Source organism: Ambystoma mexicanum, chromosome 1p (genome assembly GCF_040938575.1).
Source record: "Ambystoma mexicanum isolate Mex_15411 chromosome 1p, UKY_AmexF1_1, whole genome shotgun sequence".
In the NCBI taxonomy this organism is placed as follows: domain Eukaryota; kingdom Metazoa; phylum Chordata; class Amphibia; order Caudata; family Ambystomatidae; genus Ambystoma; species Ambystoma mexicanum.
This window is the reverse complement of record NC_090921.1, coordinates 532,344,250-532,362,827: the sequence shown is the minus strand read 5'-3', so window position 1 is coordinate 532,362,827 and position 18,578 is coordinate 532,344,250. Positions and strand designations below refer to the sequence as shown.

The 18,578-nt window shown below is 46.6% G+C and overlaps 2 protein-coding genes across 2 annotated transcripts in view; one reads left to right on the top strand and one right to left on the bottom strand.

The window, feature by feature from the left end:
• The window catches only part of GIPC3 (GIPC PDZ domain containing family member 3), a 353,263-nt gene that overhangs the window by 66,359 nt on the left and 268,326 nt on the right, over nucleotides 1-18,578 (top strand). The gene's annotated exons all lie outside the window — the stretch shown is intronic.
• LOC138574839 (uncharacterized) lies at nucleotides 9,316-16,729 on the bottom strand. Its single transcript, XM_069649437.1, has 2 exons — nucleotides 15,994-16,729; nucleotides 9,316-11,998 (listed from the first exon to the last, which is right to left on the bottom strand). The coding sequence occupies exons 1-2, from the start codon at nucleotides 16,265-16,267 to the stop codon at nucleotides 10,929-10,931; spliced, it is 1,344 nt and encodes a 447-aa protein (XP_069505538.1). The 5' UTR covers nucleotides 16,268-16,729; the 3' UTR covers nucleotides 9,316-10,928.

Genomic DNA, 18,578 nt, shown 5'->3' with positions numbered 1-18,578 from the left:
TTAGATTTGCACATGAATAGAAAGATAAATGCCAAACCTGCCAAATGAAATATACAACACAATCCAGATATGGTGTGTAATAAAGTGCCTAGAGGCGGGACGGCGAGGAGTTTTAGAATGCGCATGCGAGGAATGGGGCCTGTCATGAAGAACCCATTGTGAAGAAGAGTCAACAGTTATTAAACATTCATGCACACCTAGATACATACATATCTACATGTAGCATGCTCTCTGTATAAATCTATTAAAACGCTTACGTCGGGAGTTTGCGAGGTGAATTATAAGTGGCTGGAAAGTCCAGTTCTGCAAGGTTGGAGGCTGGAGAAGTAATAATTAACCGCACAGATGGTCAGTTGCAGACTGAACAGGGGTTTATGGCTTGGCAGTATCGCAAAAGCAGATGTAATCTCTTTTAAGTGCATGAGAGCTTGCAGAAGGGTTCCGGCTGTGTGCTTTGATCAACAAAAAACGTGTGGTGAAGTGATGCTCGAAGCCAGAGGGACTAATACACCCTGTGTTTTGATTGTATTTTCAGGATGTGGCCAGAGGCCATGAGTGTTGAATTGGTAGTCACATAAATTGTCTACCAATAACGCCAGTAAACCAGGGGGATGAGATGACTATCAACAGTTGGATGGGAACCTGTTTATTCTGCTGTCGCTTATTTGAAGTATTCATGCAAACCATTTGCAAATTACATCTAGGATTAAGAGGTCTCAGTCTAGCTAGAACTTGTAATGAATTATGTTTGTATGTGAATGTGTAACTGTATGATGATGTCATGAACTACCACGGACAAATCCTGAAAAGGGGTGTGTTATGAATATGACCTGAAGATGGCAGTTAAGATTATCATGGCCAATGAGAATTGGAGAATTGGAGAAAGGTTGGATTTCTTTTGTATAGGCCTTGTCCAATCACATGTGGTAGGTGGATTGTAATAAAATGTATGAGAGTGTTTTAACTGTTGCAAAAATGCATATACTGTGTCAACTTATGTGGCTCAGTGAGACTCAGGTTTGTTTGACTCTACAGCGTTGTCTAGCTCCTCCCCGGACAATTGTACAATAAACTTGCCTTACGTACAAAACGTGCACTTGCTTCTTAGGTGGTGGGCCTGCTTTGGGTTAAGGTGATTAGGGTCCCAACCCTACATTTTCAGTTTCAACTGCATTCATAAAATTGACAGCTTCTTTGTCGTTTGTCACCTTTCTCTTTGAATTATTCCTTTTCTGTCTCATGCTTTTTTTAGCTTTATTATTGTTAAACTTTCCTTTATGTCTATTATCTGCTGCATCATCCTTTCTAGTTCTGCCAGTTGCCTATCGTCCACGATTACGCAGCTTCTGTCCTTTGATGAAATGCATTTTGTCGTTTGTGAGCCGGAGACGTGTACAACATCTCCTCCAGTATCCTTTTCAATATCACCACTGATAGGGCTTTCAGCAACCTTCCAGGCGATATCCATTAGGTTGTATTATTTGTACAGCTGTTCCCCCTTCTTAGGCCCAGATACTGCCATAGGAAGAGGGGCAGTATAAGTAACGTTAACAGCCTTTTTGTAGCACAGGTCAGTAATCCTTCAATACAGCTCAATACAACGATTTGGTCCTTTTGTGATTCTAGGTTTGTGACAGTTTTAAGTTTTGTGACAGCTTTTAGATCCCAGTTCACTGCTAACGGGCACTACTTGTTGTTATCACAGCAATATCGTATTTAGGTGTAGAAGCAATGAGGCTGAATGTCGATGTATTTTCTGATATTGACCTAAGCAAATTGGGTGTTATACCAAGTCTGGGGGTGGAGGAGATGGCCTTATGTCATAGCATGTAGAAAGAGGCAGCTTTGCGCCAGTTGCAGTGACTCCATTTACGACAGAGGTGTAGAGGAGCAGGTAAACGCTTTCTTGCCAGTTCCCACCTCCTCACCATTGTCATATTGGAAGTGGAAGAAGCGCCATAAATGGGTCCCCCTGCATCGTTCCTATACCACACTGAGTGTATGAGAGGTGTTATACATCCAGACAGCCATACAAAACATACCTTTGCACTGTAAGAGTGGAAGGATGCCTCATGGAAAATGCAGCATAGAAGGATGTCGCCTGCCAAGATATGAGAATACATTAATGAATATCATGGATGGACTTTAAACCAGCAGAGCCAAGAAGTGGAGAGAGACCTCAGTTAGTGATATATCAACATGTTTTCGCCAGTACTGGATGGGAAGGAGGGTTATTGGCCTGCCCTGCACATCTATTGAAGGAAGAATCAGGACCAGTTTCTCTAATACCACTGAGGAATACAACAACATGCTTCAGGAATGATGGCCTGATCCTGGTTGGAAAAAATAAAAGATATGGACAAACAATTGAAGTCCTAGGAATGAATGGAGAAATTGCAGTGTTAATGGATCAATATTGGGCTTGTGGATCCAGAGCCTACATTCAGTTGCCTAGGAATTGGGGAGGGATATGTTATGTAGTAATGCTGCATGTACCTGCATTGGTGATTCCCCAAAGTAACATCCATATTGATGAATTTCCAAAAATGGATGAACACCTGAGGATGAAGAGATCATCCGAACTCCGCTAACTGAAAATAACTAATTATTTCTCAGCAAAATCAATGGAGACTTATGACAATGTTCCAGACGAGCACAAACTGTTCAGCAAGATGGCAATGATAATGACAGTTATTTTTTTGCCAGGACTTTAAGCTGCAGTAAACGCTAAGTGGCTGCAGATTACAAGATGGGAGTTGCTGTAGTTGATCAATGTAACAATAAAAGGATTCAATACAATCAGAGAAGAATTAAGAGCCATCAGGCTGATGACTCTCCAGAACAGGTATGTCCTGGACCTAATTAGGTATGAGTGCCAAGGTTGTCCCTTCTTGCTGTACATTCAAACCATCACATGATGGAGGAAAAGGAACCCTGACAGAAGCAATGACCAACTTTGCACACAGGAATTAGACAAAATTGAAGATGGTGATTGGTTTACATCTCTGTTCTCATGGATTCCAAACTCGCTAACAAATGCTTTCAAAATGATTGGAGCAATACTAGTGTTTGTGTTGCTAGGATTCTCTCTCATCTTGGGACAATGCAAGAAGACAGACAAGAAAGTTATTGGGATGAAAATAATGATTGATATCGATGCTGCAAAGGGTGAGCAGATGCAAAATGAAGCCAGTACCCCTGAGAATATAAAGAAATGTCCCCTTGCACCTCCACAAACCATGTTTCAATAAGCCAAGGATCGGAAAAGATATGTAGGACGTTGGATATTTTGAGGGGGTGATGTAGAGGAGCAGTCTTGCCAGTTCCCGTTCCCTCACTGCCGTTGTATTGGAACAGTCGAAGAAGAGCCATAAATTGACCCCTTGGATCGTTCCTACACTGCATCGACTGTATGAGAGAGGTTACGCACTCAGACACCCATACAGAATGTACCCCCGCACTGAAAGTGTGAAAGGATGTCTCATGGAAGACTGCAGTATAGAATGCTGTCGCCTCCCAAGATGTGAGAATACATCAATGAATATCATGGACAGACGTTAAAGTGAACTCTGACGCGTGCAAAGTGATGTCATGAAAAAGATATATGAACCTGTGTTGAAACAATATGAAAATACTAAGTAATAATGTAACTGAATCACTGAGAGCAACAGGAACTTAAAGCTAAAGTAATCATGGAGCTAAAGAAGATGAAGTAACGTACTGACCAATAACTTTAAATACGCAGTGAAGCAAGGTAGAAAGAAAACATATAGAATCTTGTTATAGAGGAATATATAACGTGGCAAGGATGGCCATGTCAGGCAAATGGACGCTGACTCACGTTGAATTTAACCAAGCTACCTCAGAGAGAGGCCGAGGTTGCAAGAATCAGGAGATGCAGGAAAACAGTTGTGTGTGCAGAGCCAACGATGAATAAAGGTTGTCCCAAAATGAAGATGCTATTTTTAAAGGATACGCACAGAGCACAAACGGAATACATGCATAAGCTCTGCATGTGGTACATTCTTCCTAGACGGAAGGAGACGAAAACATCTGTGAAAGCCAAACTGCTGGTCAATTAAATGTGTATTAAGTTCATATGAGATAGAGTGAGCAAGTCTGTAGAGGCCAAGAGGAGCAACAGCACCCTACATAATTAAATCAAATAGCAGTAAATGCAAGGCTGAAATGGACAGATTCATGGTCTTTTCACACATGATTCAAGAGTCGAAATCAAAGGCTATTCATTGGAGCATTAAGCTAAGATAATGGTGTGCTCACACTCCCTTGAATGTTCTAGGAAAGTGAGCAGCAACAAGGTCAACTACAAATGGAAGACTTTGGCTATTGGGTTACCGATGACAGATGATAGACTAATTGGGAAAAAGGGGTATAGTCTGATGGGATTCAAACACCTAGGTTTTGTTTCATCTATTTGCTGCTAAGGTTAGTATGCCAACCAATTAATGGGGTTGGGCGACAACCTGACATAAAATGTTGCAGGAGCCAATCCACTGATGTTTTGTCTGCTATAATCAGTACTGTATGTGTTTAGAGGTAGTTCAAGGCGTGCCCTACATACAAGGGGTAGCCAATGATGCACTAATCCTTATATGTTCTATAAGTAGATATGTTCCCTTCACCAATCTCTTCCCTTGATAGGTTTTGTATTTTGCCACAGAATGACATCATAGATGACACATATTGGGGTATAAGACCTCTATGTAATCAAGCTGTGTGAGTGTATATGCATCAGTACAATGTCAGTTCTACCCTAATTTATTGAATTGATAAGTAGTATTTTGCCATATTCCTTGAGTCTGTCCGGTTATTTGGTTTGTGACCATTATTGTAATTCCAATTAGCATAAAAAATGCTTGAAGGTGCTACAGCACAGAGGCGTTGTTGCCTGCCTCAGACACAAGGAGGGCAATAGGTTTGGCTGTGATGTTAGTTGTGTGTTTGCTTAGTTAGTCTAGCGGTTTGACTATATAGCAGATCAGGTAAAAGCAGATGAAAGCAATTAAAATCCAAGCAACGCCGTAGAAAAATCGCATGGCTCCAGGCAAACGCCAGTTAAACAGCACTTAATGTGCACTTCAGATTATATTGAGGATTAGATAACAGCAGGTGGAAGCAATTAAAATCCAAGCAGCTTCGTAGGGAAATCGCGTGCCTCCATCCCAAGGCCTGCTAAACTGCACTTCACGTGAACTTCCACCGTCTGCTTATGAGACACCTTATGATTGTCTAGGGGACATTTGCATTTTTCCGACTTGACACCCTTCTGCTTGATCTTGTTTCTTCTACAGGTGGGGCCTCCACATTCTATCCTAGGAGTTTTTGGAGGTAGTCCCTCAAAACTCTGTTATTTCAAGCTGCTGCTGCTAGCAGACCTTACAATGAGTAGTAAACGAAAACGTTGAGCATTTGTAATGTTATACCAGAGCCGTTAACCACAGGGTACCGTCTTCATTCTATCAGGGGGTATCAAGGGATTAATTGCAACCTCATATCCCTCTTCATCTTCCCTGAAGGAAGGATTGCTGCATAACCCTGAGGCCAGGTGTGCTGTGTCAATTCACGTCGAATGGATTTCAGACAGTGGTTTGTTGCTTTTGAGTGGTTAGGGCGAGAGAACGTTTAGAGTGATTCAGTCACCCTTGCATTGAGCATGGTCTTCAGCACAAGGGTCTATAGTCTTGCGCGTAGGGGCCTATGGTCTTCAGCACGTGAATCTATGGTCTTCAGCACAGGAAACTATGGTCTTCAGAACCGGGAACTGTGGTCTTCAGGACAGGGATCTATGGTCTTAAGCACAGGGAGAACGGTCTCCAGCACAAGGAGCTGTGGCTGGAGCTGTGGTCTTCAGCACAGTGAGCTGTGGTAGTCAGCACAGGGAACTGTGGTCTTCAGCACAGGGAACTGTGGTCTTCAGCACAGGGAACTGTGGTCTTCAGCACGTGAATCTATGGTCTTCAGCACAGGAAACTATGGTCTTCAGCACAGGAAACTATGGTCTTCAGCACAGGGATCTATGGCCTTCAGCACAGGGAACTGTGGTCTCCAGCACAGGGAACTGTGGTCTTCAGCACAGGGAACTGTGGTCTCCAGCACAGGGAACTGTGGTCTTCAGCACAGGGACCTACGGTCTTCAGCACAGGGAGCTGTGGTCTTCAGCACAGTGAGCTGTGGTAGTCAGCACAGGGAACTGCAGCCTTCTGCACAGGGACCTGGGTTCTTCAGCACAGGGACCTTCGTTTGGCAAGGAGGAGAAAGACTTCTGAGGAAAGGAAGCATATTTGGTTGTAGATCAGCATATTCCCCTGATTTGTGTAGCATTATTTCAAATACCCTGGTTGTCTGCACTTTAGGAATTCTGGGCGTGGGACCACAGACCTCCAGGTGGTTGATGACCCTATCTTGTTTGTTGAATGATACATTCCTGTGTATGGCAGCGTTGTTTTAGGTTGTCTTTGCTTTGGTTTGGTTATTCCAAAGCTTCCATTTCTGCCATGGTATTCCTACATTTTGAAAGCGCTGGGATGTGGAAGAGCGGCGCTATGCACTGTCCAGAACACTTACCAGTAAGTGATCCTCATCACAAACAGTCCTGACATGCCCGCACGCCCTCCCCAAGAGTCTGCAGCTTCAGCCTAGAATAGACACGACTCAAGCAGTACTCGGGAGGATTCTGGGTAATTCAGCCCCTTTGAAGCCTCACCTGGAGGAGTGGGCAGAGCTGCCACTGAAAAAGGCTACATTTATATAAAGGAAGATGGAACCGTCCTCGGACGTATGACATGACTGTGACGTGGAAGAGTAGGACGAGATACAATGAGGATAACCGAGAAGGGAGCCAGCCATGCTCCCATGGGTATTCCCCATTCTCTCCATGTTAATTCCTTATCTGTGCTCAAAATGTCACTGAGGTAGTTTAATATTGTGTGCAGTGAGAAAGAGACACATGGTGGCTTGCCCCAACATGGGGGAACCTATGCTTACTAAGAAGTATACGGGCACCTACAGGGGTCTTGCAATATTTCCTGACGGGCTGCTGGCAGTGACGTCTGGGACAGCGCCAGTTGGCTGGCCTGTTCCTCTGAAATGTTTGCCTGGCTTTGAGTGACCAGTGGGGTTGGGGCAGAGTCAGACATGGACACCTGGCAGGCCTGCCCTCAAAGGCCACAAGGGAAAAGGACGTGGTAACCACTTATCCCAGTTCCCTATAATGACCTCTCACTACAGAGGTCTGCTAATATGAGCGTCCGCCCAAATCATTACAGAGAGGAACAGGAGGAGGTACACTTTCTAACTGCAGAGTTTGCTTAGGGGGTGTTGCTCTCTAACCATAAGCCATGACCTAGTATTGAGCAGGGGAGCAAAAGCAGCCAAGGTCCCTCGTTGTGGGGGCAGCGTGTGCACAAGCATCACTGCCAGCATTTCGTAGAAGACTGCCACTTTTCTCATTTACGAAAGTGTCCTTAAACTTTCAGCAAACTAGAAAAGTGGTGCTGCAGTCTGGAAATATCTAAATTAACAAGGGGAAATGTGTGCAGTAGATGTTAACGGCATATTTAACTTCTTTGTCTGACATGCAAAAGCAGGGCTCTACCAGGAGAATCCCCCCCCCCCCCCGCAGTTGGCAGGGCTGTTGTCAGGGTTTAATCGGGCACCTGCAAAAGCAGAGGCTTTCATGCACCTACATCCCATTATTTGTTCCTTCGAATATGGTGCGTTTAAGAAATGTGTTGTTCGTGCTTGGAACAATACATTTGTGTTTTTACACGGACCTCTGAATCAGGCCTTCAATGGAACTCATCTTGTCACCCCTGGAGGATGAATGCCTAACTCAACGGTGGGATTGGACGTCGTGGTCCGCAGGCTCGTAGTATCGCTTGGATACTGCTTTTATGTAATACGAACTAAGGTGCCCGTTACCAACGTACTGGCCTCAAGGCACTCATGCCAGTCCTGCGGATGTGGGTGGAGATCGGGGTGGGTGCAGTGGATGTAGAACAGTCCATGGGCCAGTGGGTTAGGGAAGGCAGGAAGAAAGATGGGTAGCGTTGGTTTACCGGGAAGCCATGTTTACTCGCATCTTATCGTTCGACTTATTAGGAGTGCAGAAGATGGAGGGGGTCATTGCATAGTCTTTGCTCTAAGTTTGTAATGAGTGGGACTTTTCGGGGAGGGGTTTCACGAAGGGCTTGTGATGTGGTGAGGAAACCTGACAGTTGGGAATGCTCAAACTTCACCAACCACGAAGAACTGGGGTTTTCCAAGACTTCATCTAACACAGAGTCAATAGATGTGTGTGTAAGAAAGTGATCCAGCATGTGTTTTCACATAGTTCTCTTAAACGGGTGCATTACCCCACTGAGCTATCACACTTTCTCAAGGAATAACAGCAGCATATAGATGACCCAAGAATTAAGCCTTGTGTTCTGCTGCCTGTTGCATGACACACACTATTGACTTGCGCCACTGGGTGTTTATTTTTCTCGCGGCTTATCAGCCACCTGTGGACATTGCCCTGTCAGCCATTAGGCTGACTGGATTTTTTAGCCCCGATCATGTAGCAGCGTCACATGGGTCTTTGCTCGGATCTCTCGCGTCTCTTGTTCAGTGGCGTGAGGGCGAGAAGTGATGTCGCACTGGGCCGGGGATGTATGGACGGTGTGTACCACCTGCTCCTGGTGCTGAATGATTTCTCTGCCACGTGACGGGATGCTCCGTCCTCAACATCTCGAGCCACCGGGTGGGCCTAGTGGTGGGCCAGTGGTTCCTGTGGACCTGCTTTGACTCCAAGCCCTTAAGCCCAGTAGCGACATCATAACCTGTACATACCTAATAAATGATAACGACTTAGAGAATATGACAAGGTGGAAAAAATGTTGTGGCCGTAGGCTTTATTATATATACATAGATAGCTGTAATTAAAAGACTCAAAGTCTGCGTGTTTTTGGGCATTTCGCCAGCCTTATTCCATATCCCTTTTGCGGTCAGCAGCCGGAGCTGGCTACTGCCATTCCTATTGTTGTCTCTTTGTGCTGGCGCTCCATTTTCCCAATTAGGACATCCTTGCTCCCTACCCATGCCGCACACCTGAGTGGCACTGGTTCCCCAAAAGTACCTCAGATGAAACCTCTTTCTGCCAATGTCCAAAAAATGTCCGCTGTGAACAACTGCAGGCCCTCTATTGACAGGTGTGTTCCGTCCCGATGAAAGAAATCTTGATTTTGTTTTATGTTATCTCCCCCCCCACGATCCCATTCCCCCCACGTTTAACATAACATAACATAACGACCCCCCCCATGTCTGATGAAACTTAGGCCGGTGTCCCTGCAGAAATTTGCGAATGCTTTGCTCAACTTTATCCGAGAGATCTCCACTGCCTTGTTGGAGGTAGCTCCTTTTCATAGCCTTCTGGGCACTATTTATGACAGAAAGGTTTCCGAATCCCCCCCCTGCAGTGGGACATGCTTTCAAGTGATGTGTACATGTCTTACAATAACTGTTTTCTTCCTAATTTTGTTAGGTCATTCCCACCAAGATGTATATCAAATATTCAGGGGTGGGTGGGGTAGAAGGTCCCTTAAACCTGTTAAGTCAGTCAATCTATCATGGAGGTCTTCCCATAGCAAACCTGGGGTCCCCCACCAACCAGGCAGTGATGGTGTTTGCCCGAAGACCTCCAAGAGAAATGCAAAAGAGAGGTTTAAACCATATGCCTTCATATTTAAAGAAATTTCCAGCACGTAATTATCGAGATCTCCTATTCACAGTAAGACTGAACATCCGCCCAACAAAGGAAATTGCTCTAGAGTAAGACTGAACATCCGCCCAACAAAGGAAATTGCTCTAGGAAGAAAACAAATTGAACAATCTGTTGCTATTTGTCGCTTTTGTAAAACTGAAGGCACTATAGAAACCCTAATGCGTTGGGTGACAGGCTGTCCCAGTCTTACCACCTTACGTTCATCTTTTTTTTATTAAAAACACTAAAGTTAACTACTGTAAATCTGGATCAGGCATGGTGGGATTGGATGTTGACGGGTGAACGTATTAGCCTATGGGCCTCATTCCGAGATTGGAGTAGTCATGGCGCTATTTGCGCCATGACTGCATCCAATAACGGTACCGGCACCGGTCAAGCTCAATGGGGACTTATCGGTGTAGTCCGATCTTTGCGGGACTGGTAAGTCCCCATTGAAAAAGCCATCCCCCATTCCCATTTGAGCCCCAATAGGGCTCAAGGAGACTGGGGAAGGCGCTAATAACGGTACCGCAAATTGCGGTACCATTATTAGCTCTGAAGTCCCTTAACGGGTCCAGTCCATAACGCCTGGTCAGAGCAGGCGTTAAAGGATGGACCCGCTAAGGGACCTCGTAGTAGGGCGGTAAGGGATTACTGGCACCGGTCTCCTTACCGCCCTACTCGGAATGAGGCCCTGTGTCTAGAAATGCTTACATTTATCGAGGCAATATTATCCAATAAAGGAGAAATAAAAGAAGATAGTGAACTGTAAGCTGATTCCTTATAATGGAACTATCATGTGGACAATTTCGCCTGAAGAGAATTAAGCATTCAATAGATAAAGGTAAAGAATGGAAAAAAAATAAGTGTGTCCACACATGACTGGCAAAAGAGTCTCTTTACATTCTTTGATAATGTAAATGGTTTTATTTCTACATAATTGGTAAAAAAAAGTTAAAATTACTTTTGCCTATTTTTGTATGTTTTAACCAATAAACATTAAAACAAAAAGTGATGGTGTTTTGAAGCCCTTGATATGGGTCTTTCCAGCCACCGGCCTGCTCGTGACACGAAAGAATGACCCACACACCATGCCGACTTGAAAGGACTGCCACCTGCTGGAGAGGTTGTGCATTACATCATATCCTCCCTTATGTATTTCTTGAAGCTAGCAGATTTCCAACCCCCCAATCCTCGCCACTGTTTTGGGTTCTCGTCCTCCCATCCATGTTGATGTTGCTGCCCCAATGCCAAAGGAATGGGTCCCAAACTCCTGTGGTTCCCATCCTGCTTTTTTAATTGCCATCTTTAACACTGCTTGAAATTGAAACCTACTTAAAGAGGTGCCATCGCTATGTATCAACAGTTGGGTTCCTCTCTGTGGGCGCAGCTGAAGGAATGCCTTTGTTATACATACGGGGCAGTGCCAGTGATCGTCTATGCAATCTAAGTTTACAATTCTACCTCTCCATAATGGCTCACTCTTGGATCTTCTCAGAAACATGGTCATACTAGTTTTCTCTATGGCCACGTCATCTTTGGCTAAGCCATCCTCTGTTGCCGTGTTACTGGCTACAATTTCGCTCACCCGAAACGCCCCAAAATAGGCCAGGGTGTATGCAGCCCTGAATAAGGCTTTTTCATAAGCACTGCTACATATGTCATCCAGTAGGTCTACTATTCTTACCAATTTTGCAAAGTTCAACTGCCTCCTTGTGTCTGGTTGTGTTCCCTCTATTCTGGCCCATCCCTTAATGGCATACCTTGTCAGAGCTTCCCGGGTGGGGTCCTCTCCCCCGGCCAATTTCACAAAATATGCAACTGCTTCCAAGTGGGATACAGCCCATGCTTGACTTTTGCCCTGTTTAAAAGCCCAACATAAGAATTCATTGACATGACCACTGTTAATAGTTCTAATACATTTGACACCTGTTATTTCCCCGAATTCATTCAGGTACTGATGGTACTGCTTGTCCATTTCTTCAGACAAAGCGTTTCTTGCCAGAACCATAATTACTCTCATCGGCCCTTCTGCTGCTGATTTACACCGGCCATCTCCTGGAGCACCCCACTTCTGAGTGTGCTCTTTTGCTGTGATGTCTACTCGCTCAGGCTGCACACTGCCCCGTGTGCTGTCTCCTGTGTTTCCAAGGGCTCCCCCAACACCTTCCATGCCTCTTCTTGTACTGCCGTCATCTCTCGCTCTGCCTCCGGTCTCAATACCCAGAATGTTGACCACTGAAAATGAGAGAGCGCATCATCAGCGTCATTTACTTTGCCTATGATATGCCTGGCCTTTAATACAATCTTGTGTTTCAGGGACACCTTTGTTATAGTCCTTGAGATCGCCAACACCAATTCACACAATGTGGACCCTTTTTTATTATTTATTATATTATTTAACTTTAGCTCTAAACTTCAGGGGCCGCTCGTCCATAATGGGCGAGGGGCGTCAACCCACTGGGGCTTGACCCCCCCTCTCGTCCATTATGGAGGAGCCATCCCAGTGAAATACTAAGCGCTCCCACAGCTGTTTTTTGCAGCTGATGGAGCACTCTGAACTGTCATTTCCCTTTGACAGTTACAGTTCCCCAGCAGCGCAAGCTCAATGAGCCATGCAAGGCTGGGGGCGTTTTGCTTCCCCAGCTTTGCATGGCTCATTGGAAATGCCGGCTGGGGAACTGCATGTGCAAGGGGTCGCTCCTGCCCCTCCTCGCGCATACACATCGAACAGGCTGAAGTGGGGCATCTGCTCACCCACGCTCATGCCCCTGCATGCATGTGCAGGAAACTTCATGATTCCTGTTCATGCTAGCAGGTCCTGGAGCTCTGGAGAGGAAACTTCAGGACCCTCGGCAGAAGGTAAGTTTATTTATGTTCTTGTATTTCTTTATTTAAATGATGTGTATGGATGCGTGCATGCTTGTGCTGTAAGGTGAATGTATGATGATGGATGCTGGTGTGAATGAGAGAGTGCTTGCTGTGTGTATGTTGTGTAAATGTGTGCATTTGCATGTGCATTTATTTATTATTTAAATATATGTATGGATGCGCTTATGTTATGAGTGAGTGCATGATGATGGGTGCTTGTGTGAATGTTATGTTATGTTAATGTATGTGTGTGTGTGTGTACCAACACAAACACACTCACACACACACACACATAGCGTGTGTGTGGTTGTACTGGTCCATGGAGCTGATTTTGGTGAGTGGGGGAGGATGTTTGTACAACAAAGCCTTTCTAAAAATGCCTCTGTTGCACAATCCCACTGCCCAAAATAAGCTCTCCTGCTGAGGCGCTGGGGGACCAGGGGACCAGGGGACAGGGGACAGGTATGGTATTTTTTAACTGGACATCTGTGATAGATGTCTAGTAAAAAAAATAACATGCCTGCCCCACTGTGCCCACCAGCCACATAATCACTTTGATTGTGTGGTGTGTTTGGCGCTGTGTGGGGGATTAGAGGGCTGGCATGGCAGTTTTTATTGGACACCTATGCCCAGTAAAAAAATGCCATGGCTCTACCCTGCAACCTCAGCACCTGAGACGCATCTGCCCCAGGGGCCCCCCAGCGCCTCGCAATCACACATAATCACAGCCATCATTAATGTGATTCTGTCCATGTGCAAGGAGCTAGTGCACCATGGAGCAGGCATGGAATTTTTTACTGACCATGGTTGATAAAGCAATGCAGCCAGTCTAGTAATTTCTTATTGTGGTATGACACTTTGTATTGGGCATGTTTGGTAAAGCAAGCATGATAAGTGTGATTATGTAGCCCGACTGGCATTTTAGTGCAGCCAGTTTGGACATGTTTTCAGTTTTAATAGTAAGGCGAACATGTTGTTACGTGGGGATACTCCCAAATATTGTCAGAACAAACATGGACATGTTTTCCCATAGCATCATTACTGGCATTATGTGCAAAACAAACATGAGTATGTTCTTATATGGGAATACTAGGGTATAATGGTGCAGTCAGCATGGAAATGTATGGGCACAGCCAGTGTGAAAATGTTTTATGCTTGCACATTTTGTGGGAAACGGCATCATGAAAATGCATTGGGAAATGCTCCTGTGCAGTGTTGGTGACTTGCATCTATTGGATATTTTCATGAGTTACCCTAGAAAACCAATTGTAAACTGTTTAGCTTTTTATCCAATTTTTCTAAAAATGTTGCTCTAAAATGCACCGTTTTAACCCGTTATTTTAAAATGAATAGTTGTGGGGGGTGAGAACCCCCCAAACCGTTCTTGATTGGTGCAGGCTCCCTCGCTAGGCTCAGTCGCTGTGGCATATCTGGGACAAATATTTACAACCCTCCAGGTAAAACATTCACCCGCCGGCACTGCTAAACTTTGTTGAAAGATGCGCCCTTGTGGCATTATTCTAGTTGCAACACTGAGGGCACCTGCTACTGATTTTATTTCCCTTAGTGTTGCTGCCCCCCTTCCCTTTAGCCCCTTGATTGTTGTTTGCAAGACCTCAACTTCCTCTCTGGGCAAGAGGTGACCTGGGAGGGGCCCACAGTCTTGTCCTATTCAAGGGGAATTCCCCACTCCCCCCCCCCCGAGTTCTTTAAATATTTGCAGTGCCCTTCCACACAATCCTGACCCTTCAGGTCCAGCAAATGGGAACTTGTCCAGGTAGTGTACGACTTGTGCTTCTGGCATAAGCCTCTGGAAAGCCCGTTGCAGAAAGGAGGTTACCTTCTCAAAATATGTACAAGAGATGGCATAACCCATGGGCAGGGTCGGACTGGTGCACAAAATTGGCTTGGGCACCAATGAAAAAGTGGCCCACAGTTGCAAATGGCTGTTCATTCCTTTTGTGACACTGTTTGAATAGTATCCAAGGGATTTTTTGGGGAAAAAATGTGATGGAAATTGTACATTTTAAAGCATATTTATTCAGCAACACTGGTCAAAACTATCAGCCGCATAGTGAAGTAACTCAACATACTGGCCCACATTGGCCAAAAAAGTGCCCCACTTTGACCCAAAAAACTGGCCCACACAAGCATTTCGCGTTTTTGGTTCGCCCATGGTTCTATTGCACTATAAGCCAGTCCGAGACTGCCCATGGGTAAGCATTTATCAAAATAAAATGCATCTTCAAATTGAAAACATGGCCACGTCTATGCACGCTCCTGTGCACTGGGAGTAGCGTGAAAGCTGATTGCAGATCTGCTCTGGCCAAAGCTTTTTTGGCCGCTTGCTTTCTTAGCTCTGCTGCTTCCTGAAAACTAAAATGCGTCAATGCGGGTCAGGGGATCTCTCCATTCATTTTCAAAATTCCCCGTCATTGTATAGCTACGCACTGCCCCAGAATGCTTGAAATATCTAGAACATTCTGTGCTATAAGGCCATTAGGGCTGTCCCTTCCTCTGGACATTTCTGGTGGCTGGGATGTTGTAAGCTGCTTGCTGATTTTGAAAATTACGTTCTAATGGGGCCTTTTGGGGTAAACGTTTCTCCTCCTCCTTCTTTTAGTCTTTATTAATGTCGAAGCCTCACATTTCAAATCCGAGGTGAGAGAAAAGTCCAATTAATTGCTTTCCACACATTTTTCTTTTGGCCTTCCTTTCTATATGCCACGCTAACGTTCGACTAACGCTTCTGTGCAAGATCTTCCCTGCCGTGTTACTTCCATGTTTTGTCTTGAGTGCCCCGCGACCTTTACTGCCCCCGCCCACCTTGCTGTTAGGCTTTATTTGTCCCTTCTTCCTGACCCACGCTCTCAAGCGCTCTCTTTTCCTCATTGTCTCTACTCTCAGACATAAATTATATCGTGAACAGCTATCTGTACAGGCTCGCGCTGGCCTATAGCACAACAGGGCAATTCCCAAACAAAAACGCAAAATGCTGCTGTGGCACAGATTCCTTGGTCAAAGTGGGATACTTTTTTGGCTAACGTGGGCCCGTTTGAGTTACTTCACTATGCGGCTCATAGTTTTAACCAGTGCTGCTGATTGAATATTCTGTAAAATACACAATTTGCATGAGATTTTATCCACAAAAAAAACTCCCCCTTGGGTACTATTCAAACAGTCTGTCAGAAACGGAATTGCCATTTGCAACTGCGGGCCGCTTGTTCATTGGTGCCCGAGACGATGTTTTGCCCCCGCCCGGCCCGGCCCCACCCCGCACCCGTACTCTTAGTGCTGCCTGCAGGACCTCCCCCCGCCCCGTTCTGTCTGTGCGTAATAACCTCTCCACGCGTGTTTCGTACCTGTATCTGCCTTGGCTCTGCTTCGTCCCCCCGTCCCACTCGACGTTCCGTTGCTTTCCGCTGAGCATCTTCTTTTCCTCGTCTGCTGCCCCTCGTCCTCCTCCCACAGCTCCGCCTCGTCCCCTTCCATGAGGCCGGAAGCCTGGCTCCCTTCTCCTGCCCGGGCGTCCCCACGGCGCCGCAGCCTCTTCCGCACCCATTCCAGGCCAAACTCCTGCTCCGCTTCCTTGGCCCAAGCCATGAGCTGGCGCTCCTTTCCGCTCAGCCCTGCCATGCTGCGGGCCACCAGGTTCGCCCGCTGGTACCCTGTGGCGGCGCCCTTGGCTTGGCTCCTGTCCCCCGGCCTCAACGCGGCGCTTTTGCTCGCACTTGGACGCGGAGCGGCTGCTCTCAGCGCCCGGCCCAGCGCCTGCTGTGGCCTCGCTCCCCTCCTGGAGCCGGCAGCGACCCTCCGGCTCTGTGCCAAGCCCTGGTACAAAGCTCCGTGCAGAGTTCTCTTCTTCGCTCCAAGACAGCCTCAATGCTTCAAAAGGCTCCGTGCGGCCTTCACCACCCGACTCCCAGCGGAGTTGGATTATAGTTCTGGGCCTCCTTTCACTTGCCCCGAATTTATGGGGAACATTTTGCCTGAGGGCAGCGCCTCCCGGGCGCCAGGAAAGACGTGCCCGGAGGCCCCAACCTGTCCAGTTGGCGGCCTCTTCTTTCATCTCTGGCTTTGGCCCCCATTTCCTTTAGCATCCAGGTGGCAAGGAGCCCTCACTTTGTCCCGGCGCCCGGCAGTCTCCCCCTCTGCTCCTCTAGGGATGGTCATTGTCTTGCATATCTAAGAGCGGAGGGGCGGGTGTGAGGAGGGCGAGGCGGCCGTCAGCCGCCTGCCCCCGCGTGTCGCACCTGTCACCCTTGACTTCGGTCCCCTCCATGGGCTGAGCCCTTCCGGGTCCAAGGACAATCTGACCGATCATTTGAGCTGAAGGGCTCTAGTTCTACAGTGTTATTCGATCTCCACAGTGTGGCCCCATGGTACTTCCTCTTTACATTGGGCAGCCTGGATATTTGATGCCAGGATAAGCTGGCGCTCATAAAAGGACGCCCATTTCCTCGCGTGGACGTGCTACCTCTACATTCCAGCTGCCTTCCAGAGGATTCCTCCGGGAATAATAAAAAAAAACCTCAACAACACCAAAATGGCGGACAGTTCAGGGACAACCCCCTAGGTGTACTCTTGAAAATTGTCGAATGGTTTGACTAAAGCACATAGCAAGTGTGAATTGCATTCGTTTTCTTTCCATCCATCTGAGTTTCTGAGTTTGATTTACTGGTGCACGCTCGCGTTAGCTGTGAAACGCCCGACACGGGGCCTGCTCTGGTAATATCGTAATTGATGGACGATTGACAATGGCTGCTAACAGGCCAGCGGTTCTCTATAATATCATGTTATACTGAGCTGTGTTGACTGGTCCCGAGGCCGCCTCCATCCTCTTGGGTCTGTCACCGAGCAGCCAAGCGATGCCCCTAGAAACCTAGGTGGCCACTCAAACCATTCAAAGCTCACAGTATTATATATGGCATTGGCTTGTGACTGCACCATGAGTTTTACATGTAGCACCATTGCGGCCAATGAGTCCCTTTATCCCGCCACTCTCTCCATTGAAAACCACGACTAGGGCTGATGGGATTTGTAGTCTAAAATGGAGATTTAAAAGTTGCAGACCCATCGCATTAAGGCGGCACTGTATTGCTGGCATGATAACAAGCAGGTACCACATTTTGAACCTCAGTAGAATCTATCACAAAGCAGTTGGCTATGAATTGGATTTGTACCGATTTATTGCAAAAGTACGTTTTGAATCGACACTGACGTGGTGCATAGTTATTCCAGGCCCCTAGTGCACTATAGAGATGTGTCTTGTCTAAGGAAATGCCTGCCAGGAAGCTGTGGTGCTCTGGCAAGCCTCTCTCTCACTGCAGCCTTCTGTCATTTTGTGACACAGCCGCCCAGCAATAGGAGATGAGGGCAGAGGATTTGCCAGTGTGAGATCCGGCGATCACTGGTGCCTGGCCAGGTATGCGAGCCTGAATTTCCAGAGCCCCTCCCGCCCCTCCGTGCTAAGGAAATGATCCTGCACACTGACAGGCTCACTCTCTATGCAGTGGTGGATGAGGGGGGAAACCACCGACCACCGCAGGTGCATGTGAGGCCGTTCACCTCGAGGTGGCAGCGGCCAGGCGCCTCTATAGAAGTCACCTCTCCTGTGCTACCTTAAACACAAGGTAAAGCCTGTGCCTGCAACATCTATCAAGTGAATAACTAGTTATGCCCATCACACAATACTAGTGTAAGTGCTGCCGGCACAGGCGTCGGCACACTGATGGTAGGTTCCTTCACCACCCTAATGACTTCAGCCCCTGACGAAGATCCCTGCACTCACAAGGAGGGTTCGAAACATGTAGGGCAGCATCACAGGGCGCAAGACAATTTACTACAGGAAATAGCGATAGACAGAGGACCCTAGGAAACTGTTGAATGTCTTGTTCATTGGTTGTCATACATGTCACGATGTGGTGATATGAGCAAAATGTTTGTT